The 26908-nt window shown below is 34.3% G+C and overlaps 1 protein-coding gene across 1 annotated transcript in view; it reads right to left on the bottom strand.

Annotated features, from left to right (window-relative positions):
* Nucleotides 1-24442, bottom strand: part of DSTN (destrin, actin depolymerizing factor) — a 45140-nt gene extending 20698 nt beyond the window's left edge. The window contains exon 1 of the mRNA XM_053709300.1: nt 24200-24442. Coding sequence (XP_053565275.1) covers nt 24200-24202 — 3 coding nt within the window. The 5' untranslated portion in view covers nt 24203-24442. The remainder of the gene's footprint in view (nt 1-24199) is intronic.
* Between the last annotated feature and the right edge of the window lie 2466 nt (nt 24443-26908).

Raw genomic sequence — 26908 nt, 5'->3', positions numbered from 1 at the left:
CTTGGAGAGTTATATAGATATACAGAAGATTGTATATGGACTGCGTTTGCACAAGGCTGATTATTGAGATATATATATATATATATATATATATATATATATATATAAAAAAAAATTCACTGTGAACAGCTTTAAACATAAGATCCTTTTTGATTAAGTGTAATTTCTTACATATTTGGCGAGCCAGGTAGGAGAGATGTTAGAATTCGTGTTCACAACAGATAGCTTTATTCATAGATTTTGTTAAAGAGAGATAGATTACTTATGCTTAAGAATTAGCTAGCATCGTTAGATGAGTAGTTGTTTATAACATTCACAAGGTTAAAAGGTTATGGAGCTGTTTTTAGGAAAGATTGCTTCAGTAAAAAATAATCTGAAATTTTAAATTTCCATACTTTAGTGTACAAGATTATGTTAATATATAAAAAAGTATTAATATTTAGTGTATATACCATAGAAATATATTAATAAGGTAATTGGAGAATAACAGAATATAGGCAATTAGCTGTTGAATTTCTTTTGAGTCTAACAAGTGTAACAGATGCTTCTGTGCTTCTGTCAAGTCAATGAAACGAGAGATGTTTTGTTGAAAAAATGTGGTGAATGTGTCTTTACAAATAGTAACTGACTGCTGGTCGTGCAATCAGAGTTTTAAAGTTAGGACAAATGTGTGTCTCTGAGTATAATTTTGTGTCAAAATATTAATGAATTGCAAATAACACTGGGAGAGGTTAATGCATGAATCACCACATGTAAAATACCAGTGTGTTGAAAATATATTTGACATGAATGTGCAAATTGTAAAGATTGTATTTTGGTTTTAGAAGAAGCATTTGATAAAGAAGGAGTGTTGATTTCATACTAAATTTAACAAACTTTTGTCTAGCATGGAAATTGCTATGTTAAGTAAATTATTTGAAATAATTGAAGTACACATGGATGATAGTTTAAAAACAAGCATGCCTTCAGATGTAATTCTTAGCCCAGGAATTAAACAATTAGTACATGAGTTACTAAAAACATTGGGTATTGATGAAATGGATGTTCATTTATCATATGGGACATGCATGCAGGAAAATAATAAATCAATGCAAGGTTTTGCTGATAGACTATTTGAAATGTATAAACTAATTTTGCCTGAAAATACTCAAGTAGATCATAAGAATAAAATATATAAGCATGATATAATAAACTGCATTAATACAGAAATTAGGAAATTGATTGGTTTGGCTGTATCTTCAAGTAACACTTAACAAAATAATTGAATATCTAAAAAGTGCAGAGTTGTTGTGTAATGAAACTAAGAAGGGAATAAAACAGAGAATGTCTGCAGTTGGAAAGCCATTCCCAGATGACAGAGAATGTACTAATATCACATCTAACAAGGAAAAAATAGTAACAATGATTAAGTATTATCTTTGTAAAAAATGGAGACATATTAATGCCCAATTTGTACAAAGACACAATACTGTTGTAGCAACATCTGCTGAAAAATTTGAAACTAGATACAAATTGGAAAATCTAAAAAAGGAACTGGAAAGAGTTAAATTGATTCAAATTACAAATAAAATTACCAGTTATGAAAATGGGTAAAAAGGGATAATTGTCTCCAATTTTGTCTGAAGGTTCTGAGGTTCAGACATAATGTATATAGTTGCCCAGTTTTTAAAGGTGTCGTGAATGGGGGCTCACAATAGAATGGATTTTTAATAAATACTGGTGTGCCTGTTTTCATTATTTATACCTCACAAAACCTCAATCTAATCCATTGTCCATAATGGGAAAACAAATAGTTTTATAGGTTTTTCAAGGTTCATATACTGATGTTATAAAGCTAAAAATAGTATGATTTTAATTGATAATGGTATTATCAATATTTAGTGAATTTGTCTATTGAAATATCAAAATTTGGGTTCTAAATTTCTCACAAAATATAATGTTTTACTTTATTATGCTAATGGTAAAATATAGTTTAATACAGATGAAAAACATTGTGTTATTTCTGTTTCACATTATGATTATAGTCTAAAGAAATCTGACAAGTTAAGTTTACTTGTACATAAAAATGCTAAGGTTACAAATATTTTGCAGCAGTTTGCACATGCATTTGCTAAACATAAATATGATTGGGGAAATAGCAAGGGGAAGAGTTTATCACAGGAAATGTACATCTAGCTAAAAAAAAGCAATATCCATATTATTATTATTATTATTATTATTATTATATTACTAAGGAAAGTGAGCCATATGTACAGCAAACAATATATTATTTATGTGAGCAAGGTGTATTGAGAAAATGTAAATCTGTTATTAATTTTACTATTTAGTTTGTACAGAAACCTGATGGAAATTGGCGTTTAACAATTGATTAAGGTAAATTACATCCAGTGATACCTGCCTATGCACCAAATGTCAGAGAGGTTACTATAGTTTTTTCCTTTATCCCTCCAAATGCAAAGTTTTATTTAAGCCTTGATATAGCAAACAGTTATTGGTTTGTACCTCTGCACCCAAAGTCACAGTACAAATTTGTTTTCAAGTGGAAAGAAGATCAAGTTATGTTTATCTGTCTTCCTATGGTCCTGAACAATTCAGCAACAACTTTCCATGAAAGGATGGCTGCTATTCTATCAAGATTGTCAAGACTATCAGCACTTTTGCAATATGTTGTTGATTTGTTATTTATTACAGAAACAGAAGAAGAACATGTTCAATTGTTTACAGAATTGTTAAAATTATTGGCAAATGCTGGAATAAAAGTGAATCCAAAGAAGTGCCAGTTTTGACAGACAACAGTGAACATTCTTGGAGTGACAATTTCATCTGAAAGAAAGACTCCAGATCAACAAAAGTTGATATCATAACATACCTGTGTCAAAGACTGTTTTAAGATAATTTTGGGATTGCTCCAATACCAAAGAGACTTTATTCCACAGTTTACAGATTTGGCTGGACCCTTGTATGACTTGCTAAAGAAATAAAACTTTTGAGAACTTAAAAAAGGCTGTAATCAATACTACAGTGTTGCTTCCACAGACCCAGGAAAAATGTTTCACTTGAAAGTTGCTGCTATAGAAAATACTTTATCTGCAGTGCTATGTCAAGAGAAGTTTGGAAAGCTGAGACCAGTGACCTATGCATCACAACCTTTGGAAATATCTGAAGAAAAGTATTCCATGTGTGAGGAGCATTTGTTGTCAGTATTCTGGACATAAGAACATTTTACATAACACGATTTCAAAAAGTGTTATTGCAAAGTTCACATTCTCCTTTGAACTTACTTGTGAAACTAGGAAACAGTATAATTTCATCTGCAAAATTATCAAAATGGGTTCTGATGCTAATGAAAAGAAATATAGACATTATATTAAAGGCAGCATGTTTGCTATATGAAGGTGAACCACATAAATATTCACTTTCTTTTGTTCTCCTTTTCCTCTCAATCCAAGTTTAAATGTTTTGGTGCAAAGTGCAGATGTTTACTGTGATCGATCTGCTTATTCTGAGAATGGTAAAGTGTATATAGGTTTTTCAATAATTTACCTGATAAAGTAGATATGCATTACTGTGAGATACATTCTTCACAATATGCTAAATTGGCAGCTGTTTGTAGTACATTGGAACACTGTGCAGATATGGCTATCGACATTTATAATAAAAGTGCATGTGTGGTTAACACACTGACAATGCTTTCTTTGTATGTGTATAATGGTTTTAAGTCATGTGATGGAAAACCATTGGTACATACAAATCTGTTGAAGTATATTTGATATTTGCTAAATAAATGTAAATTGCCATGTGCAATAATTAAAGTAAAAGCTCACACTAAAAGTGATGAACATAATGAACAAAATAGCTTATTAGCTGATGCTTGTGCTAAAAAGGCTGCAAAATAAATAAAATTATGAAAGTTCAATGAGGTACCTGAGATTTCTGCAATTACATTAAAATATAAATAAATAAATAAATAAATAAAAGTAGATTTGGTGTCATTGCAAAATTATTATATCCCTTATGTTATGTTAAAATAATGGTATTTAGCAGGGAAACCTTTATCAATACCAGTATCATGGGCAAATGACATATTTATAAAATCTGAAGTAAATGGAACTTTAAGGTGTTTTAAATAAGTAAGATATGTTGTTCGTATTTCTAGTTGTTTGTATTTTTCAAGAATGTTTAGATTAATTTTTTTTCAAAAATTTAATTTGCTTCCTATAGGCTGACATTATTCTGCAGATAAACATTTGACAAAATACAGAAAATTTGTAATGATGGCCATCAATGAAAGAGAATGTTTTTTGTATTTTTTGTTTTTGTTTTCTATATATTCTAGATATTTGCCTTATCTGCAGGTTAATCCTCCAGCCAATACGAATCGATAATTGTTAAGATTTTTACTTTTCTCCCTGACAAACCTTGGTTACAAATATAAATAGATTTTATTATTTTGTTTTGTTTGTTTTACCTAGAATACAAGAAGGATACATATATTGTTTAGTGGTAATAGATATATTCACAAAATGGATTGAGTTTTTTTTCCCAAAAACAAATCAAATAGTTTTATTTGAGCTTTTCTGTAGATGGGAATGCCATTTGTAGTACAAAGTAATAATAAACCTGCATTTAGTGGGAAAATGTTTCTAGAAAATTAATTAGTCATTGGGAATTAACCATAAATTACATATTGATTATAGACCGCAATCATCAGGAGCGGTAGAAAGGGGTAATAAATAATATAAACAATTATAAACTAAAATTTGTAGTATTAAACTTTCAACATCGGCAAAACGTTACCTTTATGTTCATGGACCATAAGATATATCCTACATTGTACTACAGGTGTCACGCCATATCAAGTAATAACTTGTAGACTAAATAATACACCTGGAAGGACTTTACTTCCAACTGATATTGCCAATTATATGAAAGAAAATAGAAATTTGGATAAAAACATAAATTATGCTTACCTGATAATTTTCTTTCCATTTATGAAGAAAACGAGTATCACAGCATATTGACAATGTAAATATGTTGGTAGCTCAAAATATTGTAAGGAGTAAAGCTCAAATAAAAACACATTTTGACAAAATATTAGACCTTTTGAATATAATGTATTAGTTTAGTAATGATAATGAGATTTTATGTCTAAAAAAGTTGCTCATTTGTTCCTAAAATGGCTTGTTCTTTTTGTATTATGGATAAAGATAATCTTATTGTTTTATTTCTTTGAAATAACAAATAAGAAAACAAAAAACTATTTTAAATGGTATTATATTAAACAATTTTAAAAATATATGAATTAACAGATACTGCATTTGATTTTTCTTAGAAAGAATCTGAAGAAATACCAGAAAGATGATAACTTATCTTCAAGTTGGGAAAATCTGTGTCCTATTGTTGTTAAGACTGATAATGGAGGGTTTTGCTAGATGAAATTATTTTGCATTTTCAGAGGACTGCATGGGTACTTTGGGATGACTAAGACAATTTCAAGATGGAAATTGTGATTGTGGTATCAAAGTCAATGTATGTAAATGAACTATTTTTTGGAAGATGATCAACAACAGCAAAATAAACATTATGATCCTGCACATATTAACATGGCATTGGACAGAGTATCCAGTCTAATGTTACAAAGTTATACAGAATGGGCAAAGAAATATCTATTTTTAAGTTGGTTTTCTTTTGCGAAATATGACAGTAAAGGACAATGCCATGATTTTGGGAACAAAAGAACGTTACAACATCCGATTGTACGATTTTACTTTTAAAATGTTAATTGTTATTAAATGTATAATTATTTTGTTTATGTTAATGTTTGTATAAAGAAAATAGATTATAAAGTAATGTGCTAAACCTTGCCGTTACACTATAAGGTCTAGAAAAGGGGTGGACTGTAAGATTTTAATGAGTAGAAAAATTGTGTCTTTATTATTAAAGAGAGGTTGTCCTTCTGACTATTTTAACATCAGGCATGATGTAATGCTGAGGTAGTCAGTTACGTATACTAAAGGCTGAGATCGTATATGGGTAGAAAGGATTGCTGTGATTTGCAAAAGCTTACTATAGTTTGGATCACCTTATTTGGAACATGGCCAAAAGTATATTGTCAGCGATCTTAAAGGGTATTTAAGAGGCATGAGAGATAACAGTATTTAGAGTGCCTCTCTGGAAGGGAAAACATCAAGGTACACTCCATGACCTTAAAGGCCTCCCACAGAAGCAAACGGGGAAATATAATTTTATTTACTATTTCTCTGTTAAATAGTTTTCTGTGTTTTAACCTTGTAAACAATAACAAGTGATCTTGTTATTTATCTTTCTTTAATAAATGTGTGATTGTTTATGTTGAAGGGAGTATTGTTATCTGTTCTTGGAGAGTTATATAGATATACAGAAGATTGTATATGGACTGCGTTATTTGTCGTGAATAAGATCCTTTTTGATTAAGTGTAATTTCTTACATATATACAGTATATATATATATATATATATATAAAAGTAAGTAGATAAAAAACATATTTCTGCAATTTTAATTTTTAATAAAGTGTTATAGTGTGTATTTCTGTAAATATTTCATATTCCAATGTTCTGCACATAGCAGAATATGTTCTATGTATTTTTAAAGAGATATTCCTGTATATATCTGTTAATATCTATACCTATATATTAGTAGCCATTCACCCCTCCTGAATGCCCTGAAACATCACAGAATAAAGCTTGCTGTGCTGTAAATCCAGAGAGTGCGAGAGTGGATTTGTTTTGTATGACAGTTTCCGCACCCCAGTAATTGACTGTTTGGCGAGTGGGAGTGCGCTTTTATATATATATATATATATATATATATATATATATATATATATATATATATATGTGTGTGTGTTACGGGTGAAGTAAGAAATCCTGGTAATCCTAGTATTATCTGGGTAAAACGGACTCTACCCAAGTGGCTATGGGTAAAGCCCAATGTACTATAATTCCCCCATCTAAACTATTTTTCTTGCCTCCACCTGGGGGGTTCAAGGAAGGTGCCCAGCCGATCCTCTGACATCCATCCCAAATAAACCTTAGGCTTTGCCCCCCTTGAATCCCCTGGCAGAGGCAAAAAAGATAGTTAAGATGGGGGAATTACAGCACATGCTATATATGTTTAACGCATTGAATCCACACTCTGAGGGGATTTACAATCATACATCAGGCTTTACCCACAGCCGCTCGGGTAATGTCCAATTTATCCGGGTAATCCTAGGATTACCCAATATCTAACTTTACCAATAACATATATATATATATATATATATATATATATATATATATATATATATATATATACATACAGTATATATCCCCACTATACACAGGCCTACAATCAAATTTCTTTGTGAGTTGTTAAATTTGACACAATGAATAGGGAAGACCTAATATACACAAATAAGAAACAGTCAGTGACAAGAACTAATAATAAACCAAGTTATGTTACCAGTTATAGCAAAGATTAAAAGAAAATATGTGGCATTGTATAAAATTGCCTACCTATTCTTAAGAGTGATGCCAAACTGAATAAAATTGTTGCTGAAGGTTGTCATTTATCTGCACGTAAAGCCAAGACTCTGAGGAGTATACTAGCACCTTCAATGTTGCCTCAAAATAAAAATCAGACTTGGCTTCTAGAAGAATAGGATGCATGAAATGTAATGGGACAATTTTTAAAACCTGTACACATACTGAACAAGGGACAACATTTGTATCAAGCACTACAAGCCAGGAATATGACATACGCTTTAGTATGACATGGAACACCACAACGTCATTTATCTTTTGACATGCCAAGGATGTAGGAAACAATTAATGAGGTGCACCAAATGTGCACTGCGGGATAGAGTGTTACAACACCTAAGAGATATAGGGAACCCCAAAAGTACTACACCTATAGTAAAACATTTCAGGCAGGAACATAACTCAAACGTTTCCCTTTTAACAGTTCAGGATATCGATCATGTCCCTAGACATAGGAGGATGTGGGGATAGAGAAATACTTCTAGACCAAAGGGAGGTGTTTTGGATTTTTTTCTCTCCAAACCAAGCACCCCTTTGGTCTGAACTCTATTATGGATGTCGATATGTTTTATTAAAAATGCTGGGTAATTATTTTTGACTTATAATAGGATATATATTTTATTATGAGACTATAAGCCTCAATAACAGCCTATTTTTGTATACAGATAGTAACATTAATAACTTTTGGATTAAAATAAGGATACACTTAATCTGTTATAAGATGACCTGTTATTTATAGAATTTAATGTTTATGGTTCTACCCTTGAAAAAGAAACTTCATGAGTTCCCAATGGTGAAGAGTTAATAATGCAACAGGTGCCTGTAATTGTCAGATGATTACGTCTTTAAACAAAGCAATCAGGTTGAAACACAGGTTATGCCAGTGAACAAGGGCTTGGCCTGAAACATGTTTGGCTGTTTGTTCTAACCTAGTTACAGTCCTGTAACTTTGATTTTCTTGTTTTTACATGTTACCTTATGGATTTTAATCAGTTTTCCAAAAAATGTTTTTTAAATTTTTAAAAAAACATTTCTACTTTTTGTGGTCTGGAGATGCGGGATTGCAGAGTGTGTCTACTACTGTAAATTTGAGGTTGATTATTATTTACAGATATCTGGGACAGCTATTGTTTCAAACATGGCACCCACATACGCTACATACCTCTACATGGCTTGGTACGAGCGTGAGGTTATGCAGCCATTCCCACAACCTAGCATTAAATATTACACATGATACATCGATACATCAATGATGTGTTTTTGGTGTGGAGGAGCAGTACAGACAAGTTGCTGATGTGGGTGTCGAGTTTGAACTCCATGGACTGTCCCATAAGGTTTAAGTTGGAACACAGTAAATCTATGATACACTTTCTAGACCTCAATACAGATATAAAGTTGATGCCTGTGATGTAACTCCTTATTGGAGACCATGACCTTCCATCCCAGGCATTAAAAAATGGGTATCATCACCTAACAACTTACAAGGGTCATCCGCAACAATAGTGAGGTACCCACTATGATGGTTCAACTTTCAGAAATGGAAGGAAAATTGGTATCCAGCGGTTATGAAAGGGAAATTGTTAATAACATCCAAGAAAGGTTATTGAGCACCTTGGGAAACAAACAGGCTGAGAAAACCATCAGTTGGATTTCATCACCACCTACGCCCCATGTATAAGACTCTGACAAAATCAGTACGGCATAACGGCAACACTGGTCGATATTGGAATCTGATCCAACCCTACTCAATACCTTTTTAGACTTTGGACCTTTCTATTGAAACTGTGACAGTGTGTGGATGTGGCTAACATATGACTTGAGAGAAACCCCTATTAAAGTTCCACATGAATGTTCATTCTAGTGGGTACCCATGGGTTTCTACCAATACTCCATGAGACAATGAAGGCTAATGTTTTTCTGTTACTTACATTTGAACCGAATAGTGTGATACAATTTAGGTTGATTGTTTTCTAATTTACTTTGATCTATTTTTTTGTACATAATTTGTAGATATGTTTATTTGTTTATTTTATGTGGTCGTGCAAGTTCACAGCTACAATAAGCATCTGGTTTGGAACTAGGTATTTATTATTTCATCTACAATGGTGTTTAAAAGTATTTTGAGGCTCCTAGTGTATTACAACTTATTTAACTATTTGGTACGTTTCATGCCTTTTATATTGGGGGACCTTAAGGTTTAAATCATCCCACAAGATTATTATTATGTTGAGTATACATGTTTGGGTATTCTTTAACACTTTGTATGTATGCTTGATATTAGGCCATGATGCCCCTCATTGTCTCTGCTGTGTTCTTGCCTTACCGTTTTTTTTAATATCAGTTTGCTAGTTTAGTTGTCACATTGTTTTGTTTATAGGTTGCCATGACAACTCAGCACACGCCCACTGCTAGTGATGCATCGCGTTGGAAGGTATTTAAGGCAGTTATTGATGTATGGGGAGTATTGCTTTTAGGTTCACTCTGGTGAACTATTACCTGACATCAGACAAAGGTGCAAGGAGCGCACCGAAACGTTATGTCTGTTTAATACTAATGTAATAAACGCTATGTTTTATCAACAAGCCCAGTGAGTGCTTTTTACTTGGAATTGGATACTTTTACTATTATGGAAGTGCACCATGGCTGCTGAAACTGTTGTAAGGCTGTGCTTATCCTCTTTTATAAGTTTACTTTTATATATATATATATATATATATATATATATAGATATATGTGTATAAATATAGTGTACCAAAATACCATCATATATATATATATATATATACACACAACTTTGTATTGTTGAATAAATAGAACATTCTGTGCAGAACATTGGAATGTGAAATATCCATAATTTTATGTTGGGTTAGCACATATGAGAATATGAGTTCAGGTTAGCGTGCGCATCGGGTGTTATTTCCCCCCCCCCACTTTTTTTCTTCATTGACTTCTATGGGGAAATAGGTTATCAGTCTAATTGCGCTAGAAGTAAGCTGTGTGTGTGTGTCGGGTTAGCATGGGCGCAATGACTTTTTACTTTAAACTCCTAATACCAGTGTAGTCTAACGGGAAAAAAGTTTACTTCTAGCGCAATTAGTGTTCTAACCGAAGAGCTAAATAGCGCTCCACTTGTAATCTGGCCCTAAATAAATACTCGATAGAATGATGCATTCAAAGGAAAGATTAGTCTGAGAATAACATGTAGATGTTTGTTTTAAAGTTTCAGAGCTGTTTAAATATTGACAAAATAAGTGGTCAATAAGGGACAGTTATAAATAGGTCACTAGAGTTTGCAGCCAATGGCTGTGTGGAATATAACCGTGTTCTGCACTTCCATTTCTAAAAGGAACTAAAAAGCTTAAAATTTCAGAATGGAATTACAGAAGGCGACAAAATAAATAATAAAAGTATATTGCAGAACTATATACGTATATACAGTATATACACACGCTAAATCAATCATCACAATAGATAGATCGGAGAGCCCTTAAGCAACTTGGCGTTTGGGACCGTTCTCCATTATAACGGCCAAACAGAATGAACAGGACATTGCCCAGGATCCCCTGTCATTAAAGGGACATTAAACTGCAGAACAAAACTTGAACAGGATGTGACCATTAACCACGCTAATATTTTTCCTACTGTGCATGAAGCTCTCTTAAAGCACCCTGGCAGCCGTTTTATATATGGAATTGGAAGTTACCACTCACTAAAGAGAGCACGAGGATTTTTTTGAAGGTTCTACTATCAGTATTCCAAGACACAAAAGGCTGTATACTGGGAGACCCAGGTTATGGTTTTACATCTATTCTACAGGAGGTGCCTTGCCCATCTATGAAAGTGCTACATTCTTACCTCATTTGATTGAGGTTCTTTGAAGTAAGTGTACATCTAATAGGGGATTATCGTTTGAAGACTGTGTTCTCTACATTTGATGTGCTCTGCATCATTTTATTTTCATTTGATTTTTATTTTTACTACATTTTGTATTGTTTTATCTTTATATTGTTACAATATTACTGTGTATTATATTTGCTGTGTTCTCTAGCTTGGGTTCTCTGCGCCACCCTGCTTCTTCCTACTTTCATATATATATATATATATATATGTATATGATTTAATAATTCTATATTAGCATCTCAAAGTGTTTAATGTCCCATTAAGCTATTTTCTAAAAATGGTTGTTCAGCTGGAAAAGACAAAGCATGATTTCTGTGGGTACAGTACAAAAAAAGTTGAAATGTCAGTATAAATGCAATAAGGGCCAAATAACTAAACAAAAGGTGTAGCACAAGGGTGTAAAATGGCTCAGCACTGAAAGAGTTAAGACTCATTTACTACTGTTACATAATGGAGATCATACAGAAACATTTTCTATATGCCTAAATAGGGCAGGGGATAGGGGTCATTGCAGTTTTGCCCTTTTTTTGTGTTAAGTTATTATGAAATCACCTGCTAATGGCAAGGTCTTAAAAGCACAGTCTAGTCAAAATTAAAGTTTCATGATTCAGATAGAGCATGCAAATTTAAACAACTTTCCAGTTCACTTTTATCATCAAATTTGCTTTGTTCTCTTTGTATTCTAAGTTGAAAGCTAAACCTAGGTAGGCTCATATGCTAATTTCTAAGCCCTTGAAGGCTGCCTCTTATCTCAATGCATTTGACAGTTTTTCACAGCTAGAGGGTGTTAGTTCATGTATGACATATAGATAATATTGGGATCATGCCTGTGGAGTTAATTATGAGAGGGCACTGATTGGCTAAAATGCAAGTCTGTCAAAAGGTCTGAAATAAGGGGGCAGTCTGCAAAGGCTTAGATAAAAGGTAATAACAGAGGTAAAAAGTATATTAACATAACCATGATGGTTATGCAAAATTGTAGAATGGGTAATAAAGGGATTATCTATCTTTTTAAACAATAACAATTCTGAAGTAGATTGTCCCTTTTAGTCCTAATAATGGAAAAAAGCATGCCTTCTAAAATGGGGTCTTATGCCCTTCTTTGTATTTTTATAAGAGGAGATGAAGGTTCTGAAAGATCCAGTTACACCCATACTATGAATCACTTGATATTAAGCTCCTTAGGGAGTTGGCTCCATTCTGCTTCCCTGTTTTGTCTTGTATTGTACCTCCCTTGTATAGCGCTAGAGAGAAGCTGAAGAGATATTAACCCCTACACTACTGGGAATTTTTAGAAAAGAACTTTCCCAAAATACCAGAGAATTGTTAGCATTTTTGCTATCACTCTATTTAAACAGAAATAGAGCCTTCTTTTTTTAAAGTAGACAACCCAAGGTATTGATTTAGGCACATTTTGGTATATTTCATGCCACCATTTTACTATCAAATGCGATCATATTAAAAAATTGTTAACTTTTTCACAAACTGGGTTTCTCACTACAATTATTTACATACTGCTTGTGCAATCATTAGGGCTGCCAGGTGTCAGTTTTTTTCAACCAGCTGCCTGGTAAAAAATGTATTGAAAAAACAGACATTTTGAATAGCCCCATACAGTAGCATCCACTTATCCTTTTGTCCAGGGCAAGTGAAAAACTGCATGCTTTCAATCAGTCCTATGCATGGGGTTGACAAGCGGGAGCTACGATCTGCACCACCCTCCCCCTTTCAGAAACCTGTCACAATGCACAGGTCTCCGTTGCAGCGGGGGAGGGGCATCACACAGTCTGAAGTCTGTGCAGTGTGCAGTGTCCTTCTCCCTACACACAGGCAGAAGAGAAGTGAGGATTATCTAAACCTCCATGCCCTGTGATTTGTAACTTGTAAGCCATGAATTGTTTTTTTTTACTTTCATTTAGCTTTAGTCTAATTAAACACACTGTTTAACCCATTAAGTGCTTGAGAGGGCTGTAGCAGATGCGCAACGCTCTCTGGCACTTAAGGGGCCTAAATAGTGTGTTTATAAGTTTTACTTTATTCTTTTGTGCTGCTCTAAGTTTATTTTTACTTTTTTTTTAACAGTTTACTCGGCAGTAAATATGTAAATGCACTATTCAATGTCCCAGTTTTCTTTATGTGTGTGTGTACATATATATATATATATATATATACTGTATGTGTGTGTATATATATATATATATATATATATATATATATACAGTATATATACACACACACTGTGTATATACAATATGTAAATATATATATGTATATATACTGTGTGTATGTGTATATATATATATATATATATACACACACATATATTATATATATATATATATATATATATATATATATATATATATATATATATATATATATATATATATATATATATATATATATATATACATTGAGAAAGGCCCAGGTGTGGGCTGAAACATCGGATGTAACTCACTACAATCAAAATTGTGTTGGATTATGATAAAGCTGAGTCTTCATGATTGGAATATTTGAATACAATAGGATTTAGCAAATATAACTTTTTGGAGTGCCTAATCCATTTGGGATATTTATAACCTTTTTTTCAAAAATTTCACCTCAAACTTCCCCCACCCACAATTTTTTCTTGGGTGTTGGGTATTTTTGTGGTGGACACCTGGCAACCCTAGCAACCATGGTATAAATAATTTTGAAAGCTTCTCTAGGTCCTCTTTGTTTAGAAATAGCAGACATACATGGCTTTGCCATTGATTGGTGGTAATTAATACTGCTAATTTCAGCTGTGCACCACACTTCCATTATTCCTGGCAGTGAAGTGGTTAATCAGAAAACTTGTAAGGTTTATTTTAGCTGTTCTGTAGAGATTACACTCCCACCTGACACCTCCCACCCCCTGATCCCTCCCAAACAGCTCTCTTCCCTCCCTCACCGCCCCCCCATAGTCATCACCATCTTAGGTACTGGCAGGCAGTCTAACAGTTTGGAGTTTAGTATATATATATATATATATATATATATATATATATATATATATATATATATCTATATATACACAGTAATGGCCAAAAATATTGGCACACCTGCATTTCTGGAAAGCAACATTTTCTTTAAAGAGGACACTTTAAGGGACATGAAAGACAAAATTAAACTTTCATGGTTCAGAGGGGCCGATTTATCATAGCCTGAATGGGGCCAAATACTCCTGTTTCAGGAGTTAAGAAGCAGCGGTCTTAAGACCACTGCTCCTTAACTCGTACGCCGCCTCTGAGGAGGCATACAGCAATCAGCGAAATAGCATACGATCAGGTTGATTGACACCCCCTGCTAGTGGCCAATTGGCCGCAAATCTGCAGGGGGCGGCATTGCAGAAACAGTTCACCAGAACTGCTTGTGCAATGATAAATGCCGACAGTGTATGCTGTCGTTATTTATCGATGTCTGGCGGATCATGTTCGCCAGATAAATTAAAAATCGGCCCCAGAGCATTAACTTCTTTTATTAAATTCACTTTGTTCTCTCTGTATCCATTGTTGAAATACCTAGTTAGGCTCAAGAGCTGCAATGCACTACTAGGAGCTAGATGGTGTTTGGTAGCTACATGCATATGCCTCTCGTCATTGGCTTACAGATATAAGTTAGCTCCTTGTAGTCTATTGTAGCTGACTTTGACTATGAGTTTAAGCCCTCTGCATTTTGTCTTTCATGATTCACGATACAACTTAAAATTTTAAGCATCCAATGTACTTCTATTATCAAATTTTCTTCATTTTTTGTTATCCTTTTTTAAAAAGCCGGAAGGTACGTTCCTATCTGGTCCCCCTCCAGAGATAATCAACCGGAAAGTGGGGGCAATTGTGTAAAAATTGCACTCTCTCGCCCCCATAAAAAAGAAAAATTAGAGAAGTCTCAAACCTGAAACATTCTGCATGCACACTATACTTATCTAGGTACCCCCTAATAAAAATATAGGACTCAGACTCAAACCCTTCTCATTATAAATTAACCCTAAAAGTGGAACTTTCAGCGATTTTGATCATTACATTTGGACTTAAGTTCTAAGTCTAAGGAACAAGAATCTGCAAAATGTTTATATATGTACCTGTACCTTATAAAGTGCTCTAGACAAAAAAAAAATTAAGGAGCTTGGACCATCCTGAACTGAAATATTGAGGTTTCTGCAAACATCTGTATAACCAAAATGAGTCATGCACCACGACACAAAGATGGCCTCCATGGTTAAACCAAGTAAAATACAATTTAAAAATATGGTGGTTTTGCAATACCAATACATAGTGGTAATCCCTCAAAAAAATTAGGAAAAATATTTATTGGACCAAATTGAGCATGTGCATGTGTCTAATATTTTTACATTTTTACTCTATAACATTTGGGGAAAATTTGATATAAGCTAAAATAAGTTGTATAGTCTACTTCTAAATGAACTAGATTATTCCAGTTTTGTTGTGTCAAGTAGGATAGCAGCCTGTTCTGCAAACATTGGGTGTTGTTTGAACATGTTTGTTGGCAGTAACCTATTGATGAATAATAATAAAATATCATGAAAAAAGTTTTGCAATAAAGTACAACTGGCAGAACAAACTTTAAAGTTATATGCTCAAGAAGCAGTCCTTTGTTTAAGGCTACAGTGGGTCAAAATGCATGTATGTATGTATATATATATATATATATATATATATATATATATATATATATATATATATATATATAGATAGATACTTACACACACATATACACAGTATATATATATACATATACAGGTAGCCCTCAGTTTACGCCGGGGTTAGGTTCCAGAGGGAATGGTTGTAAATCGAAACTGTTGTAAATTGAAACCCAGTTTATAATGTAAGTCAATGGGAAGTGTGGGAGATAGGTTCCAGGCCCCTCTCAAAATTGTCATAAGTAACACCCAATACATTATTTTTAAAGCTTTGAAATGAAGACTTTAAATGCTAAACATCATTATAAACCTAATTAAATAATCACACAACACAGAATATATAATTAAACTTAGTGAAATGAACAAAAACATTTGCTGAACAGCATTATAAACCTAATAAAATAATCACACAACACAGATTTCACTTGCATTATTCTGCAAACAGTTCTTTCTATGCATTCCAATCTGGACTGATTTATAGACAGGAAGATCTTGTTCCTTTGAAATCTGCTCGATAGCTCAGATCTAGTTAAACTGATTAATTTTAGCATGCTTGGATTTGCTTTAACACCAGCGGACAGCTCCACCTACTGGCTATTTTAATCAATGCACTGCTTCTCAATGCTTTTAAATAGCAGTCACATGACTGGAAAAAAAGGTTGTTATTCTGAAACGGTGTAAATTGAACCGTTGTAAAACGAGGGCCACCTGTACTGTATATATATATATATATATATTTACAGTACATACATATACACAGTGTATGTATATATATATATATATATATATATATATATATATATATATATATATATATATACCTCATTTTTAACAACAAGTTATTTTGCTGTACGGATTAATATGCAAGTCTATTTTTTGCTGAATATGTTAAAGGGATATAATTGTGTAAAAAGAAAAGGCTTGAAGATTTTGCATTAAACTGTGCGTTTAACCCCTGCAAAGGTATTAAACACATACTTACGGGGAGATTTAATAAGCGGATGCTGCTTTCTCTGCCTGATGTTTCTGGTTCACCGGAAACATAAGTTAAAGGGACACTGAAACCAAATTTTTTTCTTTCGTGATTCAGATAGAGCATGCAATTTTAAACAACTTTTTAATTTACTCCTATTATCAATTTTTCTTTGTTCTCTTGCTTTCTTTATTTGAAAAAGAAGGCATCTAAGCAATTTTTTTGGTTCAGAACCATGGAAAGCACTTGTTTATTGGTAGGTGAATTTACCCACCAATCAGCAAGAACAACACAGTGTGTTCACTAAAAATGGGCCGGCATCTAAACTTACATTCTTGCATTTCAAATAAAGATACCAAGAGAATGAAAAGAATTTGATAATAGGAGTAAATTAGAAAGTTGCTTAAAATTGCATGCTCTATCTGAATCATGATAGACAAAAATTGGGTTCAGTGTCCCTTTAAGAAGCATCGGTCATAAGACCGCTGCTACTTAACTCGTCCACCACCTTTAAGGTGGCAGATTGCAATTATCCCGATCCGAATGATTGACACCCCTGCTAGCGGCAAATGTGCAGGGGGCAGCAATGCACAAGCATTTCACCATGATATTTTGTTTTCATGCTATGGAATAACATATTAGCCAAGCCTAAACATTTTTTTTGCTTTTCAATATTTATACTCCATCCGCCCCTTGCAGGGGCATATTACTGCATAGACCAACAAGGTAAATGGTGGGGGGCGGTTTTAAAAACATTTTTTTTGACCATGCAGCAGTCACGTGACCGGCTTTTCACAGCGGTCATGTGACGTTTTCGACCTGCCGACCGCCTTCCTGTCTGACACATCGCACATGGAAGGAGGGAGTCACACACGTGATCTCCCAGGACAGGCGGTGAAAACTCTCAAAAGAAGAAGTGCCAGTGGTGTACGAGTGGGATCGGTGGAGCGGCGGAGTGAAGCCTGAGAGGACTGGAGAGGAGGGGGCTGACGTGGCTGACTTAGCTCAGGTAGGGCAGGGCACTAGGCACGCCACAGACAGATCCAAACTAAGTTTAACAATGGGATTGGGTAGACCATAGCGGTAGTGTTAATTTCAAGACAGGAAGATATTACTTCCATGCCCACGGTCCACCTCTTGATGGAGATCAGTGTTCTGTTAGCTCAGCTTGCTGCCAAATAAAAATACTGATATGCACACAGGACAGGTACTTTCAAAATCAAATGCCAGCCTGGGCCAACACATTAACACTCTGAATCTGTTCAGATGGATCATGGGAGAGAAACTTACTAAACTGGCACTGTGACATGAGACACTGTGTACAATATCCAGTTTGCTCTCACTCCCTAGCGGTTCTTTCCATTTTATGTTCACGGTTCACATCCCACCCCTCAAGGTATCTTATTATCTACCATATCTTCCAGGATCCAAATAATATACTATATATCCATATGCATTTAATTTGTAATTGAACATCACATATGTAATATACCAGCAAAGTTTTAGAAAAAAAGGTGAACATCTAACAAATATTAAAGGGACATTAAAAACTACATGCACCTCTCTAATTATGGCTGCTGCCATTTTAGAACCTCAACCTAGGTTTCAGTCTAGATATCTTAAGGAGAGTTGCTGCACACATATGTTAGACCATTAATTATATATATATATATATATATATATATATATATATATATATATATATATATACAGTATATATATAGATATCAAAATAACAAGAGTATTGCATTGAGCAATGATACTTTTTTATTGGACTAACTATACATTTATAAGATGACAAGCTTTCGAAAGAATGTCTTTCTTTTTCAAGTCTGAAGCAATACTGACCAATTTGATGGAATTTACAGATTATATCTTAAAACAAAGGCTAAAAAGACGAAGTGTTACAGAGGTCTAAATGCAGGGGGAGGATGAGGTGTCATAAAAATTATGATGGGGGTTTAGGAGACAGGCAGATATTGTCAGTAAAAGATAACAGGCAGGGGAAATATATGGTTATACACAAAGCATATACTGACATAAAGTGATATATCAACATAGAATCAATATGCCTGTATTCTAAGATATAATCTGTAAATTCCATCAAATTGGTCAGTATTGCTTCAGACTTGAAAAAGGAAGACACTCTTCCGAAAGCTTGGCATCTTATAAATGTATAGTTAGTCCAATACAAAAGTATCATTGCTCAATGCAATACTCTTGTTATATATATATATATATATATATATATATATATATATATATATATATATATATATATGAAAATGTTATTCCATTTTAAGTGCAAAAAGTGCACTTGATGTCCCAGTGAACAAGGTGCCAGCAGGTACCGAAACGTTTGGGAATACGTGGTTTTAACTTTGTACTTGAATAAAAGTGATGTTTTAACTTTACAAAATCCGGTGAGTTCAGTGGTCTGTTCTGGAGGAATGGAATAACATTTGCTAAGTAATTTCTACACAGCACCCCGGTGTTTGATGCTGGATTGGTGAGTGCATCTGCTTAGACAGTGCTATATATATATATATATATATATATATATATATATATATACATACATACAGTATATATATATATATATATATATATATATATGTGTGTGAAACATGTGTGAAACATCAGCATGACACTATGAGGCCAATTTAACAAAGGTCTTGCGGACCTGATCCGACAGTGCGGATCAGGTTCGCAAGACCTCGCTGAATGCGGAGAGCAATACACTCTCCATATTCAGCATTGCACCAGCAGCTCACAAGAGCTGCTGGTGCAACGCCGCCCCCTGCAGACTCGCAGCCAATCGACTGCCAGCAGGGGGTGTCAATCAACCCGATCGTACTTGATCGGGTTGAATTACGGCGATTCCTGTCCGCCTCATCAGAGCAGGCGGACAGGGTTATGGAGCAGCGGTCTTTAGAAACACAGGGCGTCAAGCTCCATTCGGAGCTTGATAGATAGGCCCCTATACATAAGCCACAGCAGCACATGTCACTTCTTTGCTAGGAACAAGTTCCCTCTCACCCTGCACTAGACGATTCTTCCCACTGACACCTTTCTACAAAGCACTGATCCCCTAACAAACTTCAGTTAGTTGTTCTTAGGGCCACAGCAGAAAGAGCAGGGCTAAGGGGACCAGTAGACTGGATGCTGTCTGTCCAAGGCTGCATGGATACAGTGTGAGACGAGTCACACAGCCTTAAGACTGAAGAGAGCAGTGTGATCAGCTGCACAGATGCTCAAATCCTCACGTGCCTGCCGCTCCAGCTTTCTGCTGCATGCGCCTACAGTCAGCCCTACCCAGAAACAATACCCACCACCAGAGCAGTTACCTGGTAACAGTGGTAACCCCAGCAGGACCTTTTCTGATGCAGTGGGATTGTCTGGATGCCAAGTTAGGGCTTAGCATTCAGTGCTGCACAGTGCACATCTAAAACAGCACATGGCACTAGCTTGGCATGTCACATGACACCGGCACGGTCTGTTACAGTTTCTCACGCATAAATATAAGCAGAGAAGCTTTGACTGTGACAGTATTACGACTGACTGTGTGTGTCTCTCACGTCACATGACATCCGCAAACATTTTTTTTAGGAAACTTGGGCCCCTCAACAAAGACTGGGCCCTGAGCGGTTGCCCCTTTTGACCTGTGTTAAAAACGGCCCTGGATTCATGCACATTGAAATCCATCACTGAAATAGTGATAGTAAAAAATGTTTCCTGTAACAGTTAATTCAAGTGTATTGTAAAAAGTATTTTCAAAACTGAAATGCATTTATGTACATTTGAATTTTAGTTTTTAATGTTAATTCCCATCCATTAGTAAACATGGTTTCAGCAATTTTCCACATGAATTTTCTACTTTTTTCTACAATTTGATACCAAAAGTTATTTTATCAAAGGGAAATAAAAGTGAAAATGACTTTCAGTAAGAAACCAGTTGTTGAGATGGCAAAATAGGAAAAAGTATCTTGCATGAACCATGAAGCATTTCCAGCGGACTACAGAAGGCTAGAAAAGGTCTTATGGACACATGGATCCAAATTGCAAATGACTGGTTTATCATGCAGGGTATTTGTACACCATGAAATAGGCAAAGGACGGTTCCTCATTGTGACACCATCTGTCAAACATGGAGGTGGAAGCGGGATGGTCTGGTGCTCTTTAGCTGGATCCAGAGCCTGCGGCTTCCACAGAGTGAAACCAAAAAAGACTACCACAGTATTTTACAGTGCCATGCAATATACTCAGTTATACCCCTAGTTGGTTAGGTGTTCATCCTACAGCAAGATAATGACCAAAAACATACCTCTAGGCTATGTTAGAACTACCTTAGAAAGGAACAATGTGGTCAACTTCAGGGGTGTCAAACTCAATTGAGTCGCGGGACATTTTCCATACAACCGCAACGTGGGCCAAACTACCTACAATGCTAAACAAAGCAGTATTGTTTGCTATAACTGTATACATTTCAAAATATTGTGTTCTTTAACTCCTACTTAACTTACTCTGGCTCGCTTGATGAAACGCGCTTGAATGCTTTTAAGAAAGTGACACACGCTCCATCTGGTTGCTCTCCCACATGCTATTTTTCTCTCTAACAGTCCTGTTCTGATCACGCTCAGAGTTTAGGATACGCATGCGCATGCTATTACCTATACTATAACATTTCCTCTGCAGCATTATAAATAGTGTATCACAATGCTGTCGGCATAGTGACCCACTGTATATTTAGTGATAGACATATACCTGTGGTATATAATATAAAATAAATAGATATAAAATATATGTTTGTCAAATAATAAGTATGTGATTTTAGTTAAAGAGAAAATTATTGAAAGGAATGTGTAAAACTGATGTGTGAAATCAGTGCTGCCATAGTAATGAACACATATAAAGAAGTGCTACATGTGCCAAATAAATCATTATGCACTTATCTGTGCTTGCCTTTTTCTTTTTAATACCAATGTTACTCATTGAAGACTGAGGGGTATTAATGATCTCGCAACAAGTGAATCACAATGCCAGAACAAAGGGATACAGTCATTATAAGAGCTGATGGAGATTGCACGTATGCGCATCCCTCCCTAACAGTAAGCACACTCACTCTTTAAGTATTAAGCATATTATAATTATTATTTTTCATATTATTTTTCATGGAGGTGGCGTGGGCTGCACAAAATTAGGTCGTGGACTGTATGCGAACCGTAGGCCGCCAGTTTGACACCCCTAGTCTACTTCAAATCTGGGAAGAGTTTCCAGTAGGGACGTGCATTTGTTTGATTTGGCATAGAACAAATGCAGAATATGGCAACCGCTAGTGGCGTTCATCTTTTTTCGGTGCTGGATTTCTTAGTGTGAAAGTAGAGCAGCAATTTTAAACAACTTTCTAATTTACTCCTATTATCAATTGGTACATTTATTTGAAAAAGCTGGAATGTAGGCTTAGAAGCTGGCCAATTGGTTCAGCACACTGGGTAGTGCTTGCTGATTGGTGGCTACATTTAGACACCAATCAGCAAGCGCTACCCAGGTGCTGTCCAAAAATGGGCCAGCTCCTAAGCTTAGACTCTTGCTTTTTCAAATAAAGATACCAAGAGAACAAATAAAACTTGATAATGGGAGTACATTTAAAAGTTGCTTAAATTTACATGCACTATCTGAATCGTGAGAGTTTAATTTTGACTAGACTATATGGCTTTAAGCTGCTATTTCATTTTCTAAGGATGCTGCTAATGTATTATGTAGATCCTTTTTTGTTCTATGGTCTACCAGTCACATAATTGTACATAAATTATTTAACTTACTATATATTATAACCATAAATGTGTATATTTTCCCTTTCTGGTTTATCATTTGTTTTTGTTGTGAGCTGATATGTGTTTTGAGTTTTTTGTTGTTGCAACTTTAACCTTTCTTCTCTATTCATTATTTAATAAACCATTTTCTGGGTGACATCTCTACTAGACATATGAGAAATGTAAGCTCTGCAGTCTATAACCACAAGGATATAAACAATTGTCAACTCTCTGTAGGGAAACAATAAGTATAATAAAACACACATTAACCAATGTACATTTTAATATTTAGGGAAATGCTGCTGAGAAGATGTGGCTTAAAATACAGTTCATGTATCAGTTTAAACTTCCAAAAATTGGCAGCCAATTTGGCCTTGAACAAGGGTGAGTTTCATAACAGATTAAGTTTCAAGGTGTGTCAGGTATTAAAAGGCGTCTTGTTGATCTAAAGTAAAAATGCTTAATTAGCTTGCCTCAATGCTTTTTAACCCCTTTGTCTCAAAAATACCAGTTGAGATATAATATATATATATATATATATACATAAATTAATTTAAAATACTGTGAATCTGCCTCTATCTATCTATCTATCTATCTATCTATCTATCTATCTTACTGTAAATCTGCCTTCCTTTAGTCAAACACTGGGTTGCTATGTACATAAATAATCTATTAGATTGAAGCACACTCAGAATTTGCAGCAAATTAAATTTAATATTTGATGTTTCATGAAGGGAACAAAGTGATCCATATATTAATTTAGCTATTTGTTATTTTGCTGCAAATTCCTGATAATGCTTCATTCTATATATTTCCACCGGACCATATGTAAGGTTTTGCTATTTGAATTTTTTATGTTTTAATCACATCAGATATACCTTTAGGGATATGAGTCAGGACCAAAAGATAAATAAATAAATAATTAAATAAATAAATAAAAAGGCATATGACAATTTTGTAATGAAGCCAAGTTAATAATCACATTAATGATGAATTGCACATTTTTATTAAAGCCAAATGCAAAATAGCCCTTAGTGTTTAATACAATTTAAAAAAATAAAACTATATATATATATATATATATATATATATATATATATATATATATATATATATATATAAATATTCAATTTATTAAAAAATAAATGTTTCCTTCCAGCTTCTAAATTATTAAAATAAAATAAAATTAAAATATTTGTCTCATATACACTATATTGTGACTATGATATAAAATATTTAACTTTTTACTAGAAAAAATATAGCTTTACTTACCATATTTTTGGTGTGGCTAGACTTGGATTGATAAAAATTCAATGAAAGGCTAAAAATGAATCCTTAGTAACTGGAGATTAATGCTTGATCAATATGATGGTGCAACTGTGATGGAAAGAAGTCCTGGAGTTTTGGAAGATTCACCTGGCGTTGGTATTTTTCTGTACCTGATACTTCCCACGCTATATTGGCACTGACAGACTATACTGAGAACATGAAGGGAGGAGACACGCATATACAAACCTTGCTTTGTGCTACTTCCCCCAGTTTGCATGGAAATATATTTTGTTTCTCACACATGAGAATTACTTTAGGCTTCACAAACACCTGGCATGTTTGAATTGTCAGTGATAATTTGGATAAAGGAACAAATAGCTATAAGAAATTATTTAGAACAAAAACCTAGATCCTTTTTCTTAATTAATTAATTAATTTGTTAACCATTTTATTTATTTTAGCTTCAGATTTTTTTTTATCTGCTACAGGTTCATAGATGATTTTGGTGGCAACATTGTTTTTAAAGTGTTTGGAAACTCAAGTTTTATTTTTCAATCAAAATTAAAGGGACATTAAACATAATTATTAATAATTTACCTGTAAAAAAATTAAGAAAACAAAAGAATTAACCCTCCAAAAGTTTACTTACTTCCCTTTTATCACTGTAGTATTTCAAAAGTGCGTCACAGGCTCACTGTCTAATTACAGCATTCCCAATTGTGGGAAAGTTTACAAGTGACGTGCTATTTAGTGCTTCCGCTTGAGTGTAACTACGCTAAAAGTGATCTTTTTGTGCGCGCAAGTTAGCACGCGTATTACAAGTAAAAGTTTTGCATGCGAGCGAAATCTGACGAGCGCTCACTTCACAACGTTATATTAAATATAGATATTAAAAAATAAATAATAATTTTAGAAAATTATTAGAGATACTGTAAAAAAATAAATAAATATATATATATATTCTATGGATTATTTAGAATTTTTTCATTATCTATAATAATGTTAAATATTAATATTTTTTAATATTTAATATTTCAATATTGCACCTTATGGTAACTAAATTTTCATGAGCTCTAACCCAACACCGCGTGTGACCTAAATTGTGAAATCCAAAGAGTGTTACGCATATTTTACATTCCTATGCTCTTCACCTACAAAATAATATAATTTTTAGTATTAAATATATATTTCTATATATATGTGATAATGTTAATGTAATATATATACTGTATATATATATATATATATATATATATATATATATATATATATAACTATATATCTATAGGAATATATATATATATATATATATATATATACAGGTATGTTCATATATATATATATATTTATATCATAGATATAGATATATGTACAGTAAACTCTCAGTTAACTGGAACTCAAGCAACCGGGAAAAAAAAATATACTGTACATTAAAATTAACACTAACTTTGCTCCGCAGCTTCCTTTCTTTATAGTGGGCTCTCAAAGGTGAAAGCAAGCCCTTTTCGTACCACCAGACCCTACATACAGTAACTGCTCTTGAAAGTTGTGAGCACAAGGCAATCAGAGAATTTGATATCTATCTGCCATTGGGTGCCCGGGACTGAACGTAAGCGGCAGTGTGGCGTGGTGGAGGCTCAACTGATCTCTCTTCAGAACCAAGCCACTAGACAGCCCGTGGCTTTACAAAAAATATATAAAAGAGTGACCGCTCTTATACAGTGTAATCCTACTCTGCCTTCTTACGCGGTGAGCTACCCGGCCTGCTTAAGGGAGTCATAAAAGAGCAGTCCCCTACAATAGAGCATCACAGGCAACCAATTTGCTCATAACGACAACAGTCCACTAGAAAGCCCTGGTCATACTGCATATGTGCAGACCTGAACATTGTGACTTACGAGCAGGACAGGGGAAAAATAAGCTGGAGCTTTCATCTAGGCCAAGCAGGCCCCGGTAAGCTAAATACTGTACTGGGCCCACACAGGCCAGCTACAGGTACTGTATTAAGTTAGACAGAGATGATACATAATCAGCATCTACTGTATCTGATTCTATCCTCCTCTTGTAGACCATACAAATTACTGTACATTATTGGCTTAGACACCTGCACCCAAATTTCCACTACCCACCCTATAAACAGTGCATTACTACTGTATCTAGAAAAAAATAATCCAAGTATAAACATAGTGGTCAGTTCCGATCTACTGTATTGTGCTCTCATCCAACCCAAAGTACAGTATGCCGAAACAGGTCCCAAGTAAACCCAAATGCGTAGTGCTTACCCTCAAGCAGAAGATAGAAATATGCAAGAGGCTTGAGAAAGGTGAGAGTCGTGCCTCAAATATCTATGACATTAAGGCTCAGTCTCAGAAAATAAAGTAGTTTTATATTAAGTTAGAGAGAGACACGAGTGTAGAGAAGCATCATACTTTCTTCATACACCAAGAATGGAAGTGCTTAACCAGGCCCTGCATGAATGGTTTTCGCTGTAAAGGTCTGAAGGTGGTTGTATTTCTTGACCCATGTGGCAGGAAAAAGCGAGAGAATTTCATGAGAAATGAATATTGAAGGCAAGTGTTCATTTTAAAGTGGCTGGCTTACCCGATTCAAGGTCCGTCATGGCATCCGTAAGCTGGACTTGTCAGGTTAGCTGAAATCAGCTGATTTTTAAGCTGCAGCTTCATTGCCTGACATATTTAGCAAATTGGTTGC

This window comes from Bombina bombina, chromosome 4 (genome assembly GCF_027579735.1).
Source record: "Bombina bombina isolate aBomBom1 chromosome 4, aBomBom1.pri, whole genome shotgun sequence".
Taxonomy (NCBI): Eukaryota; Metazoa; Chordata; class Amphibia; order Anura; family Bombinatoridae; genus Bombina; species Bombina bombina.
The sequence above is the reverse complement of the archived record's forward strand: the minus strand, read 5'-3'. Positions and strand labels throughout refer to the sequence as shown.